Raw genomic sequence first — 16,052 nt, 5'->3', positions numbered from 1 at the left:
ATCGAGACCAGCCTGATCAACATGGTGAAACCCCTTCTCTACTAAAAATACAAAAATTAGCCGGGCGTGGAGGAGCGCGCCTGTTATCCCATTTACTTGGGAGGCTAAGGCAAGAGAATCGCTTGAACCCGGGAGGCGGAGGTTGCAGTGAGCCGAGATCGCGCCACTGCACTCCAGCCGGGGCGACAAAGTGAGACTCCGTCTCAAAAAAAAATAATAAAAGAGTTAAGGGCCAAGTCAATCCAACAGCGGCCGGCAACTGGAGGATGAGCATGGCTGGCGATCTCGGGCTCCAGAGCACGACACAAACCAGCTCACCTCCACCCCTCCCTCGCGGCCGCCGGCGCGCGCCCGTGACGTCACGGCGCCGGGGTGGAGCCCGCGCCAGGGGCCGGGCCTCTCTAAACTCCCGCGGAGCTGGGTTGGGGGCTGGGTTGGGGGCTGGGTTGGGGGCGGCGGCCCGGCGCTGCGCCCTGGGATTCTGGGGCATCGGGATTTATAGCGCGCCCTCTGGGGTGGCGTCTGTAGCAGAGAGGCGTGTGGGATCGGGATGTCTGGGCTGCCGACGGACCCGGAGCAGAGAGCGCAGGAGCCGCGGCACGCTGGCTTCGTGCTGGGGCTGGACGTGGGCAGTTCTGTGATCCGCTGCCACGTCTATGACCGGGCGGCGCGTGTCTGCGGCTCCAGCGCGCAGAAGGTGACTTGGAGGCGGCCGTGGGGCGCGGGTCTGACTGGGTTTTGCTGAGTCCAGGGGTCCGGCCTCGGGAGGCGAGCGGGCGGGGCCCACCTACCGCCCTGGACGCGGCCACCTGCAGCACCCTGGGGCCAGAGGCGCGCCCAGACCGGCTGAGTCTTCTCGTTCCCTCCCTGGGCTAGGCTGAACCCCGCGCGCCCTTCCTGTCCAGACTGAGGGCACCAGGGGCCCGGTGTATGACCTGGGCCGCTCGCTCGCCTCCTGCCACCTGGAGAACCACCTGTCCAGCCTTACCTGGATGGGACTGAGGTGACTTGCCGAACGGGACTGGGCAGGCTGTGCGCGTCCAGCCAGAGGGTGGTTTGTGAGTTGCTCGGTTCTTCCTGCACTTCCCTGATAGATCTCCCATCACATCTTTATTTACATTTTAATTTTTGACAACTTTTTTTTCCTTTTTTATTTATTATAGCCTTTGGACTTGTGCCTCAATAACTTTTCATATCTTTATAGAATTTAAGTTTATTCTCTATTCTTCACTTGTCATCATTATTAACTACTACTCCACAAAATGCTGGTTCCTTACGTGAGCAACTGATTGCCATGGATATTAGAGGTATTGGGCAAGTTTTGAAGGCAGTGTGGTCATCACTTTTCTATTTTCGATCTTTGAGAATTCATAAAATTCTTTATTTCCCCTCGTTTGAGAGACCTGCCAAGTCGTTGGTTGGATGTTAGTAGACCCTTGAACTAACTGTTCAGCAACCAACACATTGATATCCTTCTGTTCTCATATTAATGAAGTGTTGATTTCTACACAATTGTCAATGCACCAAAAATAATGTTTATTTGTTATGGTGTTCTTATTGTTGTTCCTTTTTTTCTTTTGAGACAGGGTCTCACTTTGTCACCCAGGCTGGAGTGCAGTGGTGTGATCTCGGCTCACTGCAGCTTCAATCTCCTGGGCTCAAGTGATCCTTCCACCTCAGCCCCCCAAGTAGCTGTGACTACAGGCAAGGGGCCACCATGCCTGGCTAAATTTGTTTATATTTTTTATAGTGATGGGATTTTGCCATTTTGTCCAGGCTGGTCTGGAATTCCTGGGCTCAAGTAATTCACCCGCCTTGGCCTCCCAAAGTGCCAAGATTACAGGCATGAGCCACTGTGGCCAGCCTGTTATGGTGTTCTTATTTTCTCTTCCCAGTACCAACATCTTTTTATGTTAGGAATTTGAGGGAGGGCAGGAGCCATCAGTTACCTAACCATTCCCAGCAGCACTGTATTCCCCTTTTTTCTCAGTGTCCCATTCTTCTTCCGACCACCCTAGAGGTGTTTTTCTTTGTAGCACTTGCCCAGGAGTGGGTCCAGCTAGAATGCCAGTGAGTAGTGACTGCTTTGAGCATTTGTTTTGAGGAAACATCAGACTTCCTTCCATTCAGGTTTTTTTTTTTTTTTGAGATGGAGTCTTGCTCTGTCACCCAGGCTAGAGTGCAGCGGTATGATCTCGGCTCACTGCAACCTCCACCTCCTGGGTTCAAGCAATTCTCTTGCCTCAGCCTCCTGAGTAGCTGGGATTACAGGCACCTGCCATCATGCCTTGCTAATTTTTGTATTTTCGTAGAGACAGGGTTTTGCTATGTTGGCCAGGCTGGCCTTGAACTCTTGACCTCAGGTGATCCACCCGACTTGGCCTCCCAAAGCGCTGGGATTACAGGCATGAGCCACCAAGCCCGGCCTCCATTTAGGTTTCAGGACCAAGACAGTGGAACTGGGACTGTAGCAGCTCCCTGGTCCCTTCTCTGGCTAGCTGTGTGGGAACGCTGCCCACCCACCCACACACTATCCCTATCCCAGCCTGAAAGGACAAATGAAAGGCAGATACCACCGTTCAGTGACTGGGTACTCCTTATCTTTCTAAGAGTATTTATCACAAACACAATGATACTTTTTAAAGTCTCCCTTATAAGTCTAGACACAAAGTACTTTTAAGCACTGGTTGTTTTGTTTGTTTGTTTTATTTTTCTTTTAAGGAATTGAAATTTTTGGAACCGAAGGGAGAAATAAATTACTAGAAAATGCAAAGTTTCACAGTTGATATATAATTTGGGGCAGATCATTAGTTTTTTTAGGAATGAAGAATCCCAAAGATGGATCAAGATTGCTGTGAGTGGCAGGAGGCCAGGATGGTTTGCACAGACTCTAAACTGTGGAAAATGTGTCTGGATAAAAGAAAGATACGAGTAAATAAAAAAAAAAAAAAAAAAAGCCCGCTTTTCCCGGGTAAAGCACAGTCGTAGATTAAGAAATGTGCAGCAATGCCTCTCTGTGTGGTAGGAGTTTACAGCAGTACTGCTCAAAGTGTAGTTACAGGGCTGCTGGGATTGAGATAATAAAAGAAAACTGAGTATTTAGGAACTTGTGTAGCAACTTAGCAGAGTAATTTTATGTCTGTTGATTCCAGTAATGAAAGATTTGGGATTGTATTTTGTGTGCCTTTTTTTTTTTTCTGGAAACTTTATAAAAATTATTGTTATTTTTAGAGACAGATTCTAACTCTGTCCCCCAGGTGGCCTGATCATAGTTCACTGCAACCTTGAACTCCTGGGCTCAAGCAATCCTCCTGCCTCAGCCTCCTAAAGTGCTGGGATTACAGGCACGAGTTACTGCACCTGGACTGGAAACTTAATTGTATCTTAAAAATTGTTGGTCCACAATGAATACAGTTTTTTTTTGTTGTTTGTTTGAGACGGAGTCTCACTGTGTTGCCCAGGCTGGAGTACAGTGACACGATCTTGGTTCACTGCAAGCTCCACCCTCCAGGTTCACGCTATTCTCCTGCCTCAGCCGCCCGAGTAGCTGGGACTACAGGTGCCCACAACCACGCCTGGCTAATTTTTTTGTATTTTTAGTAGAGACGGGGTTTCACTGTGTTAGCCAGGATGGTCTCGATCTCCTGACCTCGTGATCCACCTTTCTCGGCCTCCCAAAGTGCTGGGATTACAGGCGTGAGCCACTGTGCCCAGCCAATGAATAGAAATTTTTTTAAAAAAACAAGCAGCAACTGGTCCTTTACTGCAGATAATTTTAGATTTTTAGGAACAAGGATCTTGTTGGTCTACATTGCTGCTTAGTACCTGGTGTATTACCTCATCGTTACAGAATAATTGAATTGCAGTTAAAATGTTAGGAATTCATGGGACTCTATGACTTAGACACAGAACTTGATTGTGTTTATTCTGTCAAGTAGAAATTACACCTCTTGTAATATTCCAATGGAAAGAATGTATAATAGAAACCTAAAACCTCTTAGTATATGATTTGATTGATACTGGGAAAGAAATTTTTAAAAAAGAAAAAAAAAGAGATTCCCCTTTGTAGATAAGAACAAAATAGGCTGTGAGAAGACATCAGTCTTATTTCTTATGGCCTTTATTTTTTAAATGTTTAACAGTAGAGGTACATTTTTAGCTTTTTTCTGTAATTTGTATTTTTAAAAAATCTTTCTTAGGGACTCTTAAATATATAACTGCTAGAATAATATTTTGTGTTGGAAACTCTACATATGAATATTTGATATTTTGGTTTTAAAAATGGAGAATATTTATCATGTTCCCCAGTGGAACATCATGCCATTATGAGAAACTATAAAAAAAAGATAATGTCTCGGTTGGAAGAACAGGACAGAAAGGTCACTCCAAACAGTAATACTGTGTACTCTCTGTACATGCTTGAAAAATGGACTAAGTGGTTGTCGTCTTTTGTTTTTACTCAAAAAAATTTTCTTTTTAACTTTTATTATATTCTTGATCTAATTTTGGTTTGGCTCTCCTGTAAAATAATAGATTTCACTACTGCAACTTGTTTGGGGATGGTATGTGACATCCTGATTGGTAAAGTTGGGGGAAGTGACCCTGGGTCAAATCTGAAGGTTTATAGCCTTGAAGCAATGATATCCACATTGAGTTTTCTGGGGTAAGAAAGTGTTTCTTGTAGTTAAACTGTTACAGTCTATAGTCATAAAAGCGTTACATAGAAAGGGCAGAAGTATGAATTGACAGGAGAATAGATTGTGTTAAATCTGTTCTTGATGAGCTCACTGGGGAATAAGAGATTCTTTTTCTACATCACCTTGTGTAACACTTTACACTCCCCATATTGTCACTGTTTCCTCAGAGTTCCTTTTTTCTTTATTTTGGACTTTTCATACTACATGTTAGAAATTTTCCTTAACTAGTGATCTTGATTGGTTATCTGCATTTTTTTTGGTACCATGCCTTGCCCTAGCACTTAGGTATATCTGTCATTTGCAAGTACAGAACTCTAGTTCAACCCCTCCAGAAGTAAATCTCTTACTTTCTGCCAGATTAGGGAGGGGCAGTGATCTTGCTGGAGGAAAGGAATTGGGGCTCCTTATAAAGACTTTGAACCAGTCCTATGTACAACCCCATCTGGCATCCCCGCTTTCAGAGGAACCTCTAATTTCCAGAGTTCCACCCTAGAATCTCTGCTCTCTGCTTACGGGCATCACTCTCATAGTTCACTCATATGTTCATTCATACATTCACTTTATGGAATATCTAAGAAACCCTAGGCACTTGTAGATGCTGGGGATAAAATGAACTAAGGAGATACATTCCCTGCCCTCTAGGAGCTCACATTCTCAGGAAAAGGGTAGAGGTGACCCGACTCGGGTCTTATAGGCCATTATAATGAATAATGGTTTTACTCTGAGTGAAATGGGAGCCAGGGTGAGTAGAGATGCAGTGTAATCTGAGCAGGCAGTGATGTATTGGCATTTTCTCCTCTGTCCTAAGCCATGTACCACCCGCCCACTCACTGTTCATATTAAAAACATTTGTTGCCAGGTGCGGTGGCTCATGCCTGTAATCCCAGCACTTTAGGAGGCTGAGGCGGGCGGATCACGAGGTCAGGAGATTGAGACCATCCTGGCTAACATGGTGAAACCCCGTCTCTACTAAAAAATATAAAAAAATTAGCCGGGCGTGGTGGCAGGCCCCTGTAGTCCCAGCTACTCGGGAGGCTGAGGCAGGAGAATGGTGTGAACCTGGGAGGGGGAGCTTGCAATGAGCTGAGATCGTGCCACTGCACTTCAGCCTGGGCGACAGAGCGAGACTCTGTCTCAAAAAAAAAAAAAAAAAAAAAAATTGTTAAAATCTAGTCTAATCCTATTTGCTCTTCTCTTTGTCCTCATGCATTTGAACCTTGTTGATGTTTTCCTTTTAATAGACTGGGAGGAATTGGAGATGCATGCATATGTTTAAGCCATCATTTTAACTTGAAGCCATAGATTTTTATGAAATTTGTTTGTTTATTTATTTATTGAGAGTCTCCCTCTGTCTCCCAGGCTAGAGTGCAGTGGTGTGGCCACAGTTCACTGTATCCTCTACCTCCTGGGCTCAAGTGATCCTCCCACTTCAGACTCCTGAGTAGCTGGAACTACAGGTGTGGGCCACTGCACTCGTTTTGTATTTTTGTAGAGATGGGGTTTTGGCACGTTGCTCAGGCTGATCTTGAATTCCTGGGCTCAAGCGATTTTCCTGCCTCAGCCTCCCAAAGTACTGGATTACAGGCCACTGCATCCAGCCTACAAAATTTATTTTATTTTTTACATTAAAGTAAAATAGACTTTTGGTGTATACTTATGTGAACTTTAGCACATGTGTAGAAGTAATCCCCAAGCTCCCTTGTGTTACCTTATTTTAGTTACATCTCCCCACCCACCTAACCTCTGGTAACCACTGATCTGTTTTCCACACAGTCTTGTCTTTTTAAGAATGTCATATAAATGGAATCATACAGTAAGTAGCCTTTTGAGACTGGATTTTTTTCAGCATAATGCCTTTGAGACTTGTCCATGTTGTTATGTATCTCACTTGTTTATTCTTTTTTATTTCTGAGTAGTGTCTATTATATGGATGTACTACATTCATTCACCTGTTGAAGTACATTTAGGTGGTTTCTGGTTTCTGGTGATGATGAATAGAGCTACTATAAACATTAGTGTACAGATTTTAAAGGGAACATTAAAAAACTTTGAACCAGTCCTATGTACAACCTTACAGGGTAAATTTCTCTAGGGTAAATACGTAGGTTATATGGTAAGTGAACGTTTAACTTAACAGAGTGTTCAGAGTGACCATACCATTTTGCATTCTCACCAACAATGTATCAGAGTTCCAGTTGTTCCACATCCTCATCAATACTTGGTATCATTAGTTTTTAAAACTTTACTTATTTGATTTGACTTGCATTTCTCTAATGGCTAATGATGCTGAATATCTGTCTTCATGTACATATTTGTAATCCATATGTTTTCTTTGATGGAGTGCTTGAAGTCTTGTGCCCATTTTTAAATTGAGTTCTTTGTTTTCTTACTGTTGAATTTTGAAATTTTTTTTTATATATTCTGGATATTAGTCCTGTGTTGGATATGTGATTTGCACATATTTTCTACCAGTCTGTGCTTTTGTCTTTTTATTTTCTTAACAGTATCTTTTGCAGAACAAGTGTTTTTAACTTTGATGAGGTCCAATTTATCAATTTTTTGTTGTATGAATTATACTTTTGGTGTTCTAAGAACTCTTTGCCTAACACCAAGTCACAAGGATTTTCTCTTGCGTTTTCTTCTAAACATTTTATAGTTTTACATTTTACATTTAGATCTTGATCCCTTTTGAGTTAATTTTTGTAAGTTGTAAAGTTTGGGTTGAGGTTGAATTTTTTTTTTTTTTTCTTGAGATGGAGCCTTGCTCTGTCGCCCAGGCTGGAGTGCAGTTGTTGGATCTTGGCTCATTGCAACCTGCGCCTTCCGGGGTCAAGCAGTTCTCCTGCCTCAGCCTCACGAGTAGCTGGGACTACAGGTGCTGTTGCCACGCCGGCTTTTTTTTTTTTTTTTTTTTTTTTTTTAGTAGAGATGGGGTTTCACTGTGTTGCCCAAGCTGGTTGCGAACTCCTGAGCTTAGGCAGTCTGCCCGCCTTGGCCTCTCAAAGTGCTGGGATTACAGGCGTGAGCCACCATGCCTAGCCTGATTTTTTTTTTGCATATGGATGTCCACTTGTTACAACACCATTTGTTGAAAAAACTATCTTTTCTCCACGGAATTGCCTCTGTACTTTTGTTGAAAATCAACTAGTCATATTTGTGAGTCTATTTCTGGACTCTCTATTCTGTTCCATTGATCTGTGTGTCAGTTTTTATGCCAATAGCATACTATTTTGATTACTGTAGCTTTATAGTCAGTCTTGAAATTGGGTAGTGTGCCTCTAACTTTATTCTTTTTTTTCCTCTCTGACTTTATTCTTTTTCAACATTGTTTTGGCCATTTTAGTGTTTTTGCCTAATATAAATTTTAGAATCTACAAAAAATCCTGTTGGGATTTTGTTATAGAAATATGGGATGGCGGTTCTTTTAGCATACTGTAAATGTTGAGCCACTTATTTCTGGCTTTCATGGTACTGATGAGAAATCCACAGTCATTTAAATTTTTGTTCTGTATATGTGAAGTTTCTGGTTTCAAACTTTTTTCTTTGCTTTTAGTTTTCCGCATTTTGATTATAATATCTGGGTGTGTAATGCTTTGGGTTCATTTAGTAAAGGTTTTCTGAGCCTCTTGAATATATAGATTTCACTGAACTTGGGCAGCTTTTAGCATTGTTACTTCCCTCAAGTAATTTTTTTTTTCTGCTCTGAACTCTTTCTTTTCATCTTTGGAGACCCCTGATTAAACAAATATTAGACCTTTGGTATGTCCCTGGGGCTTTGTTCTTTTTTTTCCTCCAGTCTTTTTTCTTTCTGTTGTGCAGATAATTTCTATTGATCTGTCTTCAAGTTTATTCATTTTCTTCTATCTCCCTTCTGCTATTGAGCCCATCCAGTAAGTTTTAAATTTTGATCAGTACATTTTTCAATTCTAAAATTTCCTTTTTTACGTCTTTCATGAATTTCTTTTTTCTTTCTTTCTTTTTTTTTTTTTTTTGAGACGGAGTCTCGCTCTTTCGCCCAGGCTGGAGTGCAGTGGCTGGATCTCAGCTCACAGCAAGCACCGCCTTCCGGGTTTACGCCATTCTCCTGCCTCAGCCTCCCGAGTAGCTGGGACTACAGGCGCCCGCCACCTCGCCCGGCTAGTTTTTTGTATTTTTTAGTAGAGACGGGGTTTCACCGTGTTAGCCAGGATGGTCTCGATCTCCTGACCTCGTGATCCGCCCGTCTCGGCCTCCCAAAGTGCTGGGATTACAGGCTTGAGCCACCGTGCCCGGCCTTTTTTCTTTCTTTTTAAAATGGGATATATTTAAGGCATTCTTCATGATGTCTTGATATACTGACCTTGATATGCACATATGTAGTTAAATGATTACTGCAGTTACCTCTGCTGAGACTTTCTGTCTTCCCATTTGTTGCAAGTGTATTCACTCCTCTTGGAGTATTTTCCTAATAGCTGCTTTAGACTGTTTATCAGATATCTGTGTCATCTTGGCATTGGCATTTCTTGATTATCTTTTCCAATGTGAGTTAGATTTTTCAGGTTCTTCATATACCTTGTAGTTTTGGATTGTATCCTAGAAATTTTGAATATTATGTTAAAAGACCCTGGGGGTTTTATAAATCCTATGAGGAATTTTGTTGTTTTTCTTCTGGCAGGTATTTATTGCAGTTGGGTTCAGGCTACAAATTAAGTCTTCTGTGGACTGCAGTTTCAATGTCAGATTTGTTTTCAAAATCTTGGCAGTACTATTTGGATCTGCCCTGTGTGTGTGCAACCTAGTAGTTAGTCTGGGACCTGGGCAGTGGTCTGTCCTTTCGTTCTGTTCTTAATATCTTTAGTATAATGTTTAGGATTACATCCATACGAGTGCAGCTTTGGGGTGAGCCTAAGAGTTCATACACAACTTTCTGTGGTATCTTTCCCAAGCTCCTCCGTCTCTGAGACGGCCCTGGTACTTTTTGATTCTCTGAACCTCCCCTTATGGTTCCTGGCCAAAAAGCTGGGGCTTTTCTTACCCCATTCGGCTGGGTACGTCTGGGGTTAGGCTGTGGAAACACACAGAGAAAAAAGCCATAGGGTTGACCACACCCTCTTGGATCACCGCTCATCTGATTGGAGAGAAAGTTTCACCTTCCTCAGGATTTTAGGTACCTGTTGAGATGCACTGATACCACTATTAACTGCTGCTGCCACTGCTGCAGGATTGTGTGGGTACAAAAGTATGGAGACAAGGGAAAAGAGAAAAATGGGAGATCTCTTCCATTTCCTCTGAGTGTTAGGAGTTCGCGTTCTCATTCTTTGAGCCAAAACAGTAGAGATGCTTCTGGCACTTCCTCTGTGCCCTAGTTCCCAGTTCTGGTTTTCAGGATGTCTTGAGTCTAAGCCAGGGGATTTCAGAAGAAAAATGGGAAACTCACCACCAGTTCCATGGTACCTGAATTCTTATCTACTTCCTGCAGTCCACCTGCTGCAATATACTTTTTAAGAGTCCACAATAGCTGCTCCATGGATTCTGTCCAGGTGTTACATTTGTATTTAGTGGAAGAGACAGGGTGGAGTGTGCTTACTCTATCATGGTCTGAACTGGAATTCACTTTTTTTTAAATTTATTTTTAATTTTTAAAAGCCTTTTTTCTTATTTTAAAAACATACCTTGTAGAAAACTTAGAAAATAAAAGCAGAGATAAACAAAGCTAAAATCTTCTGTGAACTCATGGGTTACTGCTATTTTGATGTTGGCATGTAGTCCTTTGTTATTTTATATATGTGTTTTTTCAATTTTAATAAAAATTAATTAGATAATAAAATCATATTAATTATTTTAACCAGTAGTTTTGAGACCCAAATACCCATACTACTGACTTGATCTAATGCTGTTTTTACTAAATCTTCTTTTCCTCAATAGGTAGAAAATCTTTATCCTCAAATTGGCTGGGTAGAAATTGATCCTGATGTTCTTTGGATTCAATTTGTTGCCGTAATAAAAGAAGCAGTCAAAGGTAATTAATTGGATTTATAAAAATAACAATAATCTTTATTTTTTTTTTTTTTTGTAATAAGAGTTTTCCTCAGGCTTCTGTAGTTGTGGTGTTCCTAATTTTTATGTGTGTGTGTGTGTGTGTGTGTGTGTGTATATATATATGTAGTATTTTATGCGGATTACAATTTCCCAGTATTTTTCAAGGGAAATTTGTAATTCACAGTGAACTCCTTTGTCAGGGAAAGGTAACATCTGCTGTGTCCTCTGGTTTGTCTCTTTTCAGCTGTAATGTAAATGCTCACCATTTCCTCATTCCAGGTTATAGCTAGTGCTGTTTTGATTTCCTGTTAGGCACAAAATACCAGAGGATTATAAACAAAAGTTACAGTGTATAGTTTCTACTCTCATGAGTTTACAACTGAGTTATTTTTATTGTAAAATAAGTTTTTGGTTTTTTCTGGTCACTTGACATAAAGTGCTCTCCTGGCCAAAGCTATCGTCTAAGTCTTAGTTCTTTAAGAATGTTAGAAACATTCTTAGACATTGAAAACATCTCAAAACATTGAAATGGCAACCTTGCTTGAGAACATGGCAAAGATTACTTGCAAATGTAAATTCTAAAAGATCTTTTACTTCATTTTTCTGGCTGAATTGCTTCTTCTCATCTTTTTGGTTTGAAATATTTCAAAGTCTATACAAAAGTTGCAAGAATAGTACAGTAAACTCTTGTATATCTTTCTTGTAGATTCAAACATATTTTGTAATGTTTACCATTTTCTGCAAACTTTTTTCTTTCTGAACCATAGGAAAGGAGTATTTTCTCCTATAACCACAACGCAATTACCACACTCAGGAAGTATAACATTAACACAGTACTGTTTTCTAATCCTCTGTCTTCAATATTCTCTCTTGCCTTAGTGAATACAAAAAACGAAAAAACTTATTTTTCAATCTAGAACCCAGCCAAAGAGGAGGCACTGCATTTAGCTGTCAGTCGGCTTAGGCTCCTTTCATCTAGAGCACATTCTTATGAGTTTTCAAAAGTACAAGCCAGTTGAGTAGAGTGTCCCTCATTTTGAGGTTGTCTGATTGCTTCCTCCCAGTTAGATTCAGGTTGAATAACTTTAGAATACTATATGAGGGTTGATGTGTTTTCCTCAGTGCTCAAATTGAAGTTGTCCCAGATTTTCCCAGTGGGATAAATAGATTTTTAAAGAATATCACAACAAATACTCGAGTTGCTATATTTTAAGAAATTTGGACCAAAAAGTCAATATTTTTATTTGCATCCTGGCATCAGTTTGTGTTGAAAATAAGGTCTCAGCTTCAATAATTATACTACTTTCCTTGAGAGTTTTCCTTTATTGTCATTAACCAGCTTCTATTGTGATTGACCATTGCTTACATTAAGAGCCAATCTTATTATTACCAAGAAAAAATAAATCTGACATACTTTGCATAGTATTTGTTTTTTTCCCAACACGTAAAACAAAAAAAGCTACTTTGTTATTAAGAAACAACCTTTAAGGCCAGGCACAGTGGCTCACACCTGTAATCCCAGCACTTTGAGAGGCCAAGGTAGGTGGATCACCCAGGGTCAGGAGTTTGAGACCAGGCCGGCCAACATGGTGAAACCCCATCTCTACTAAAAATACAAAAAATTAGCCAGGCGTGGTGATGCACGCCTGTAATCCCAGCTACTTGGGAGGCTGAGGCATGAGAATTGCTTGAACCCAGGAGGCAGAGGTTGCAGTGAGCCAAGATTGCGCCACTGCACTCCAGCCTGGGCAACAGAGTGACACTTTGTCTCAAAACAAAAAACAGTAAAACAAGAAACAACCTTTGTTTTCTTCAAGTAAAAAAAAAATTCTGCAGAATCATCTTAGTAATGCTTTATTTATTAATTCCAGTTGTTTTGTTAGAATGCTAAACCCAGGTATTTTTCTTAAAGATTACATTGGATTTTTTTTTTCCATATGGTAATATTGTAAAGAAAAATATCACTGGCTTTAAAACATGTGTTTTATCCATCTTTACTTTTAGCTGCAGGAATACAGATGAATCAAATTGTTGGTCTTGGCATTTCAACACAGAGAGGAACTTTTATTACGTGGAACAAGTAAGTACATTTTGTGATAAGCACCCTACTGCTGGGTTCATGCCACAGTGAGTACACTGTTATGAAATCTCTGGGGAGTTTTAACTTTGTGAATTGAGAAATAGTTTTGTTTGGTTAAGAGGGATGAAATGGGCCTGCTTTCTGGCTTATATGCTTGCTGCATGTCATTTGAGCTTGACTTACATAAAAAAATAACCACAGAAAGATTTACTGTCATTAAAATTATCCATTTCTTTCTTTTGGATAAGTTAGCTTTCAAACAAGCCTAGATCGAGATCTAAAACATTAACTTATACCTAAAGAGTCAGAGGAAGCTCACAAATTTCAGAAACACAATACTGTGCTTATGGTTTATATTTTCGGTCTACTCTAAATTTAATATTTGTCTATAGCATATGAGGCATATATACACTAAACACTGTTATAATATCATAATAGCTACTGTATAGTAAACATCTGTGACAATCCCAAGTTCCATTATCCTTACAACAAACTTACAGTTTAGGCATCATACCTGTTTTTACAGAGAAATAAGTTGTTCAATGTTGCTCAGTGAGCAAATAGAGCCAAGATTCTAAATTGTCTTTTTGACTCAGAAGCATGTGTTCTTTACACTATCCCCACATTGCCTTCAACATGTTTCTTTCTTTTTATTTTTTCCTAAGACAGGGTCTTATTCTGTCCCCCAGGCTGGAGTGTAGTGGCATGATTACAGCTCACTACAGCCTCAACTTCCCAGGCTCAGGTGATCCTCTTGCCTTAGCCTCCCGAGTAGCTGGGACTACAAGTGCACTTCACTATGCCTGGCTAATTTTTTTTGTTTTTTTGTAGAGACGGAGTTTCACCATATTGCCAAGCTGGTCTCTAATTCCTGGGGTCAAGCAATTCTCCCACCTCAGCTACCTCCCCCAGCTAGCATGTATTTCTCTGTTTCTTGGTTTAAACACACACCCACATTCCCTCCTCCTAAATACCCCCACCACGTACCCACACACACCACTGTAAAATGTGTCTTTGTTAAAGCATTAGGCTCCAAAGGACATCTTGAGTTTGGGCAGTGGGAAAGAAAAGTGAGCAGAGGGAGAAAAGATGAATCTGAAAAATATAATCAGGGTGAATTCACAAGGACTTGGCTTCTAATTCAGTATTAGGCAAGAAGAAGAAATTTGAATTTACCAATACTGCTGGCCTTGATGTTTGGGCTGTTTGATAGAAATCATAGAGAATATAAGGAGGAATGGGTTGGGTAGTAGAGTAGATAGAAGGAGAAATGATAAAATGTTTGGTTTTGGACATGTAAATGTGGAGATATCGCAGAGGTGACTAGAACATTGGTTTAATTTGGACTGAGGCATAGCACATCTCCATCGGATAGTTTCTTTTTATTTTCATTTTTGGGGGACGAGGTCTTCACTTTGCTACCCAGGCTGGAGTGCAGTGACATGATCATAGCTCACTGCAGCCTCGAACTCCTGGGCTCAAGGGATCCTCCCACATCAGCCTCCCAAGTAGCTAGGACTATAGGTGTGTACCACACTATGGCTGGCTAATTTTTAAAATTTTTATAGAGATGGAGTCTCACCATGTTGCCTAGGCTGCTCTTGAACTCTGAGCCTCAAGTGATCTGCCTGCCTTGGTGTCCCAAAGCGCTGGGATTACAGGTGTGACCCACCATGCTCGGCCCAGTACTTTTTTTTTCACGGCATGATGCATCTCAGATTGATGCCTACATCTACAGTTCTTCTGTGCCTACTCCACCCCCCGGCACTGTCCTTGGTTATGGCAAATCTTAAATAAATCTTAAATAGTAGTGTATTGTCAGATGAAGGGATGAATGAATTAAACTTACCTGTACACATAAGGTATCTAATCTTAGTGACACTGTTGACATTTTGAGCTAAACAATTCACTGTGGTAGGGACTGTCCTGTGGTGTTGCAGATGTTTAGCAGCATCCCTGGCCTCTACCCACTAGATGTCAGTAGCACCCCAGCCCACCTCACCACCATTTGTACCAACCACAAATGTCTCAAAACATTGCTAAATGTCCCCTGGGGACACCCCCAGTTTGGAACCATTGGTGTAGATGAAGTCTTAAAAAATAATGTGTTCTCTGGTAGAGATTATATGAAGAAAAGAAAAGCAAGCTAAGGATTTGGACTGTGGGTTCCCCCCACTAAATTTAAAGTGAGTCAGGGAAGAAAAAGCCAGCAAAGCAGGACCGACGCTAATCTGGGAAGTGGATGGATGAAAGTGGAGGGAGGAGTGTTCTTAGGGAAAGAATTGATTGGATGTGTCACATTCACTTGGCCATTGGCCCCAGTGATTGCTTTCATCAGGACCTGGCTACCATATCACTCATGACAGGAAGGTCAGAATATTAGGAAGCAAAGTTTTTGTCTGATGCTAGGACTATACATCACCATTAGAAGGAATAGAAGAGTTAGATTTCAAGACAGTTCACTTTCCTTACTGGTGTTGTTGTTGTTGTAGAAGGATACGTCTTCTTCCTAAAACAATTCACTCTGAGTTTTTTTTATCTTGGCTGTCCTTTTTTCTTTTTTGAAATGTTTGTATTCTTTCATGAGTTTTGATAACATTCTTTGCTTGTGGAAACTGCAATAGTGGATATTTTTTGAAAAAAAACTGAAAGGCTTTGTGCTTCTTTTGCATTAAAATAATGGAGCCTATTCTGCTCATTGGGCCCCAGGGAGCCAATGTGGTGTATGATGCTGACAGATTCCACAAGAGCCCTAGCAAACAGCGGGGACACAACACAGATGGGCACAACGCAGCGCCAACCAGAAGCACTTCTTGTTCATTTGTGAGAGAAAAGGGGAGACAGACTAGACCCTGTGGAAAAACCTATTGTTCATTCCAATCCTGGCCAGCAGCTCCTCCTCCCAGCTTGTTGTTTTTTTCCTCCTGCATCTATGGTGCATTTCTGTCCTCATGGCCGTAGAAACATTATTTTCCTCACAGTTGCTGTCAGGAGGTCTAAAACTTTGAACTTTGTTTCTGTTTTTCTCCTTGTCTCTCCCCCATCCTCCCTTTAGGGACCAGGAAACTTATTAACTTTTTTCAGTCTTTGAACTTTCTTCCTGTTCTTCAGGTTAAGCTTTTTTTCCAATATATTAAAAAAGTGGTGTGTTTAGCCTGCTTTCTAAAATAACTCTAACTGATATCACTTCCATTTTGGTTCTTTTAAATTCCTTTTGTTCTAAAAAAAAAAATCGCGAGCTGTTTTGTTTCTTTAGT

The 16,052-nt window shown here is 41.0% G+C and overlaps 1 protein-coding gene across 2 annotated transcripts in view; it reads left to right on the top strand.

Moving 5' to 3' along the window:
* Positions 1-342: 342 nt before the first annotated feature.
* The window catches only part of GK5 (glycerol kinase 5), a 66,563-nt gene continuing 50,853 nt past the window's right edge, over positions 343-16,052 (top strand). Inside the window, exons 1-4 of one of the 2 annotated variants that reach the window (XM_015131926.3) lie at positions 343-697; positions 877-1,003; positions 10,602-10,695; positions 12,720-12,795. In XM_015131926.3, coding sequence (XP_014987412.1) covers positions 12,734-12,795 — 62 coding nt within the window. In that variant the 5' untranslated portion in view covers positions 343-697; positions 877-1,003; positions 10,602-10,695; positions 12,720-12,733. 2 annotated transcript variants of the gene reach the window in all.

Source organism: Macaca mulatta, chromosome 2 (genome assembly GCF_049350105.2).
Source record: "Macaca mulatta isolate MMU2019108-1 chromosome 2, T2T-MMU8v2.0, whole genome shotgun sequence".
Lineage (NCBI taxonomy): Eukaryota > Metazoa > Chordata > Mammalia > Primates > Cercopithecidae > Macaca > Macaca mulatta.
The sequence above is the reverse complement of the archived record's forward strand: the minus strand, read 5'-3'. Positions and strand labels throughout refer to the sequence as shown.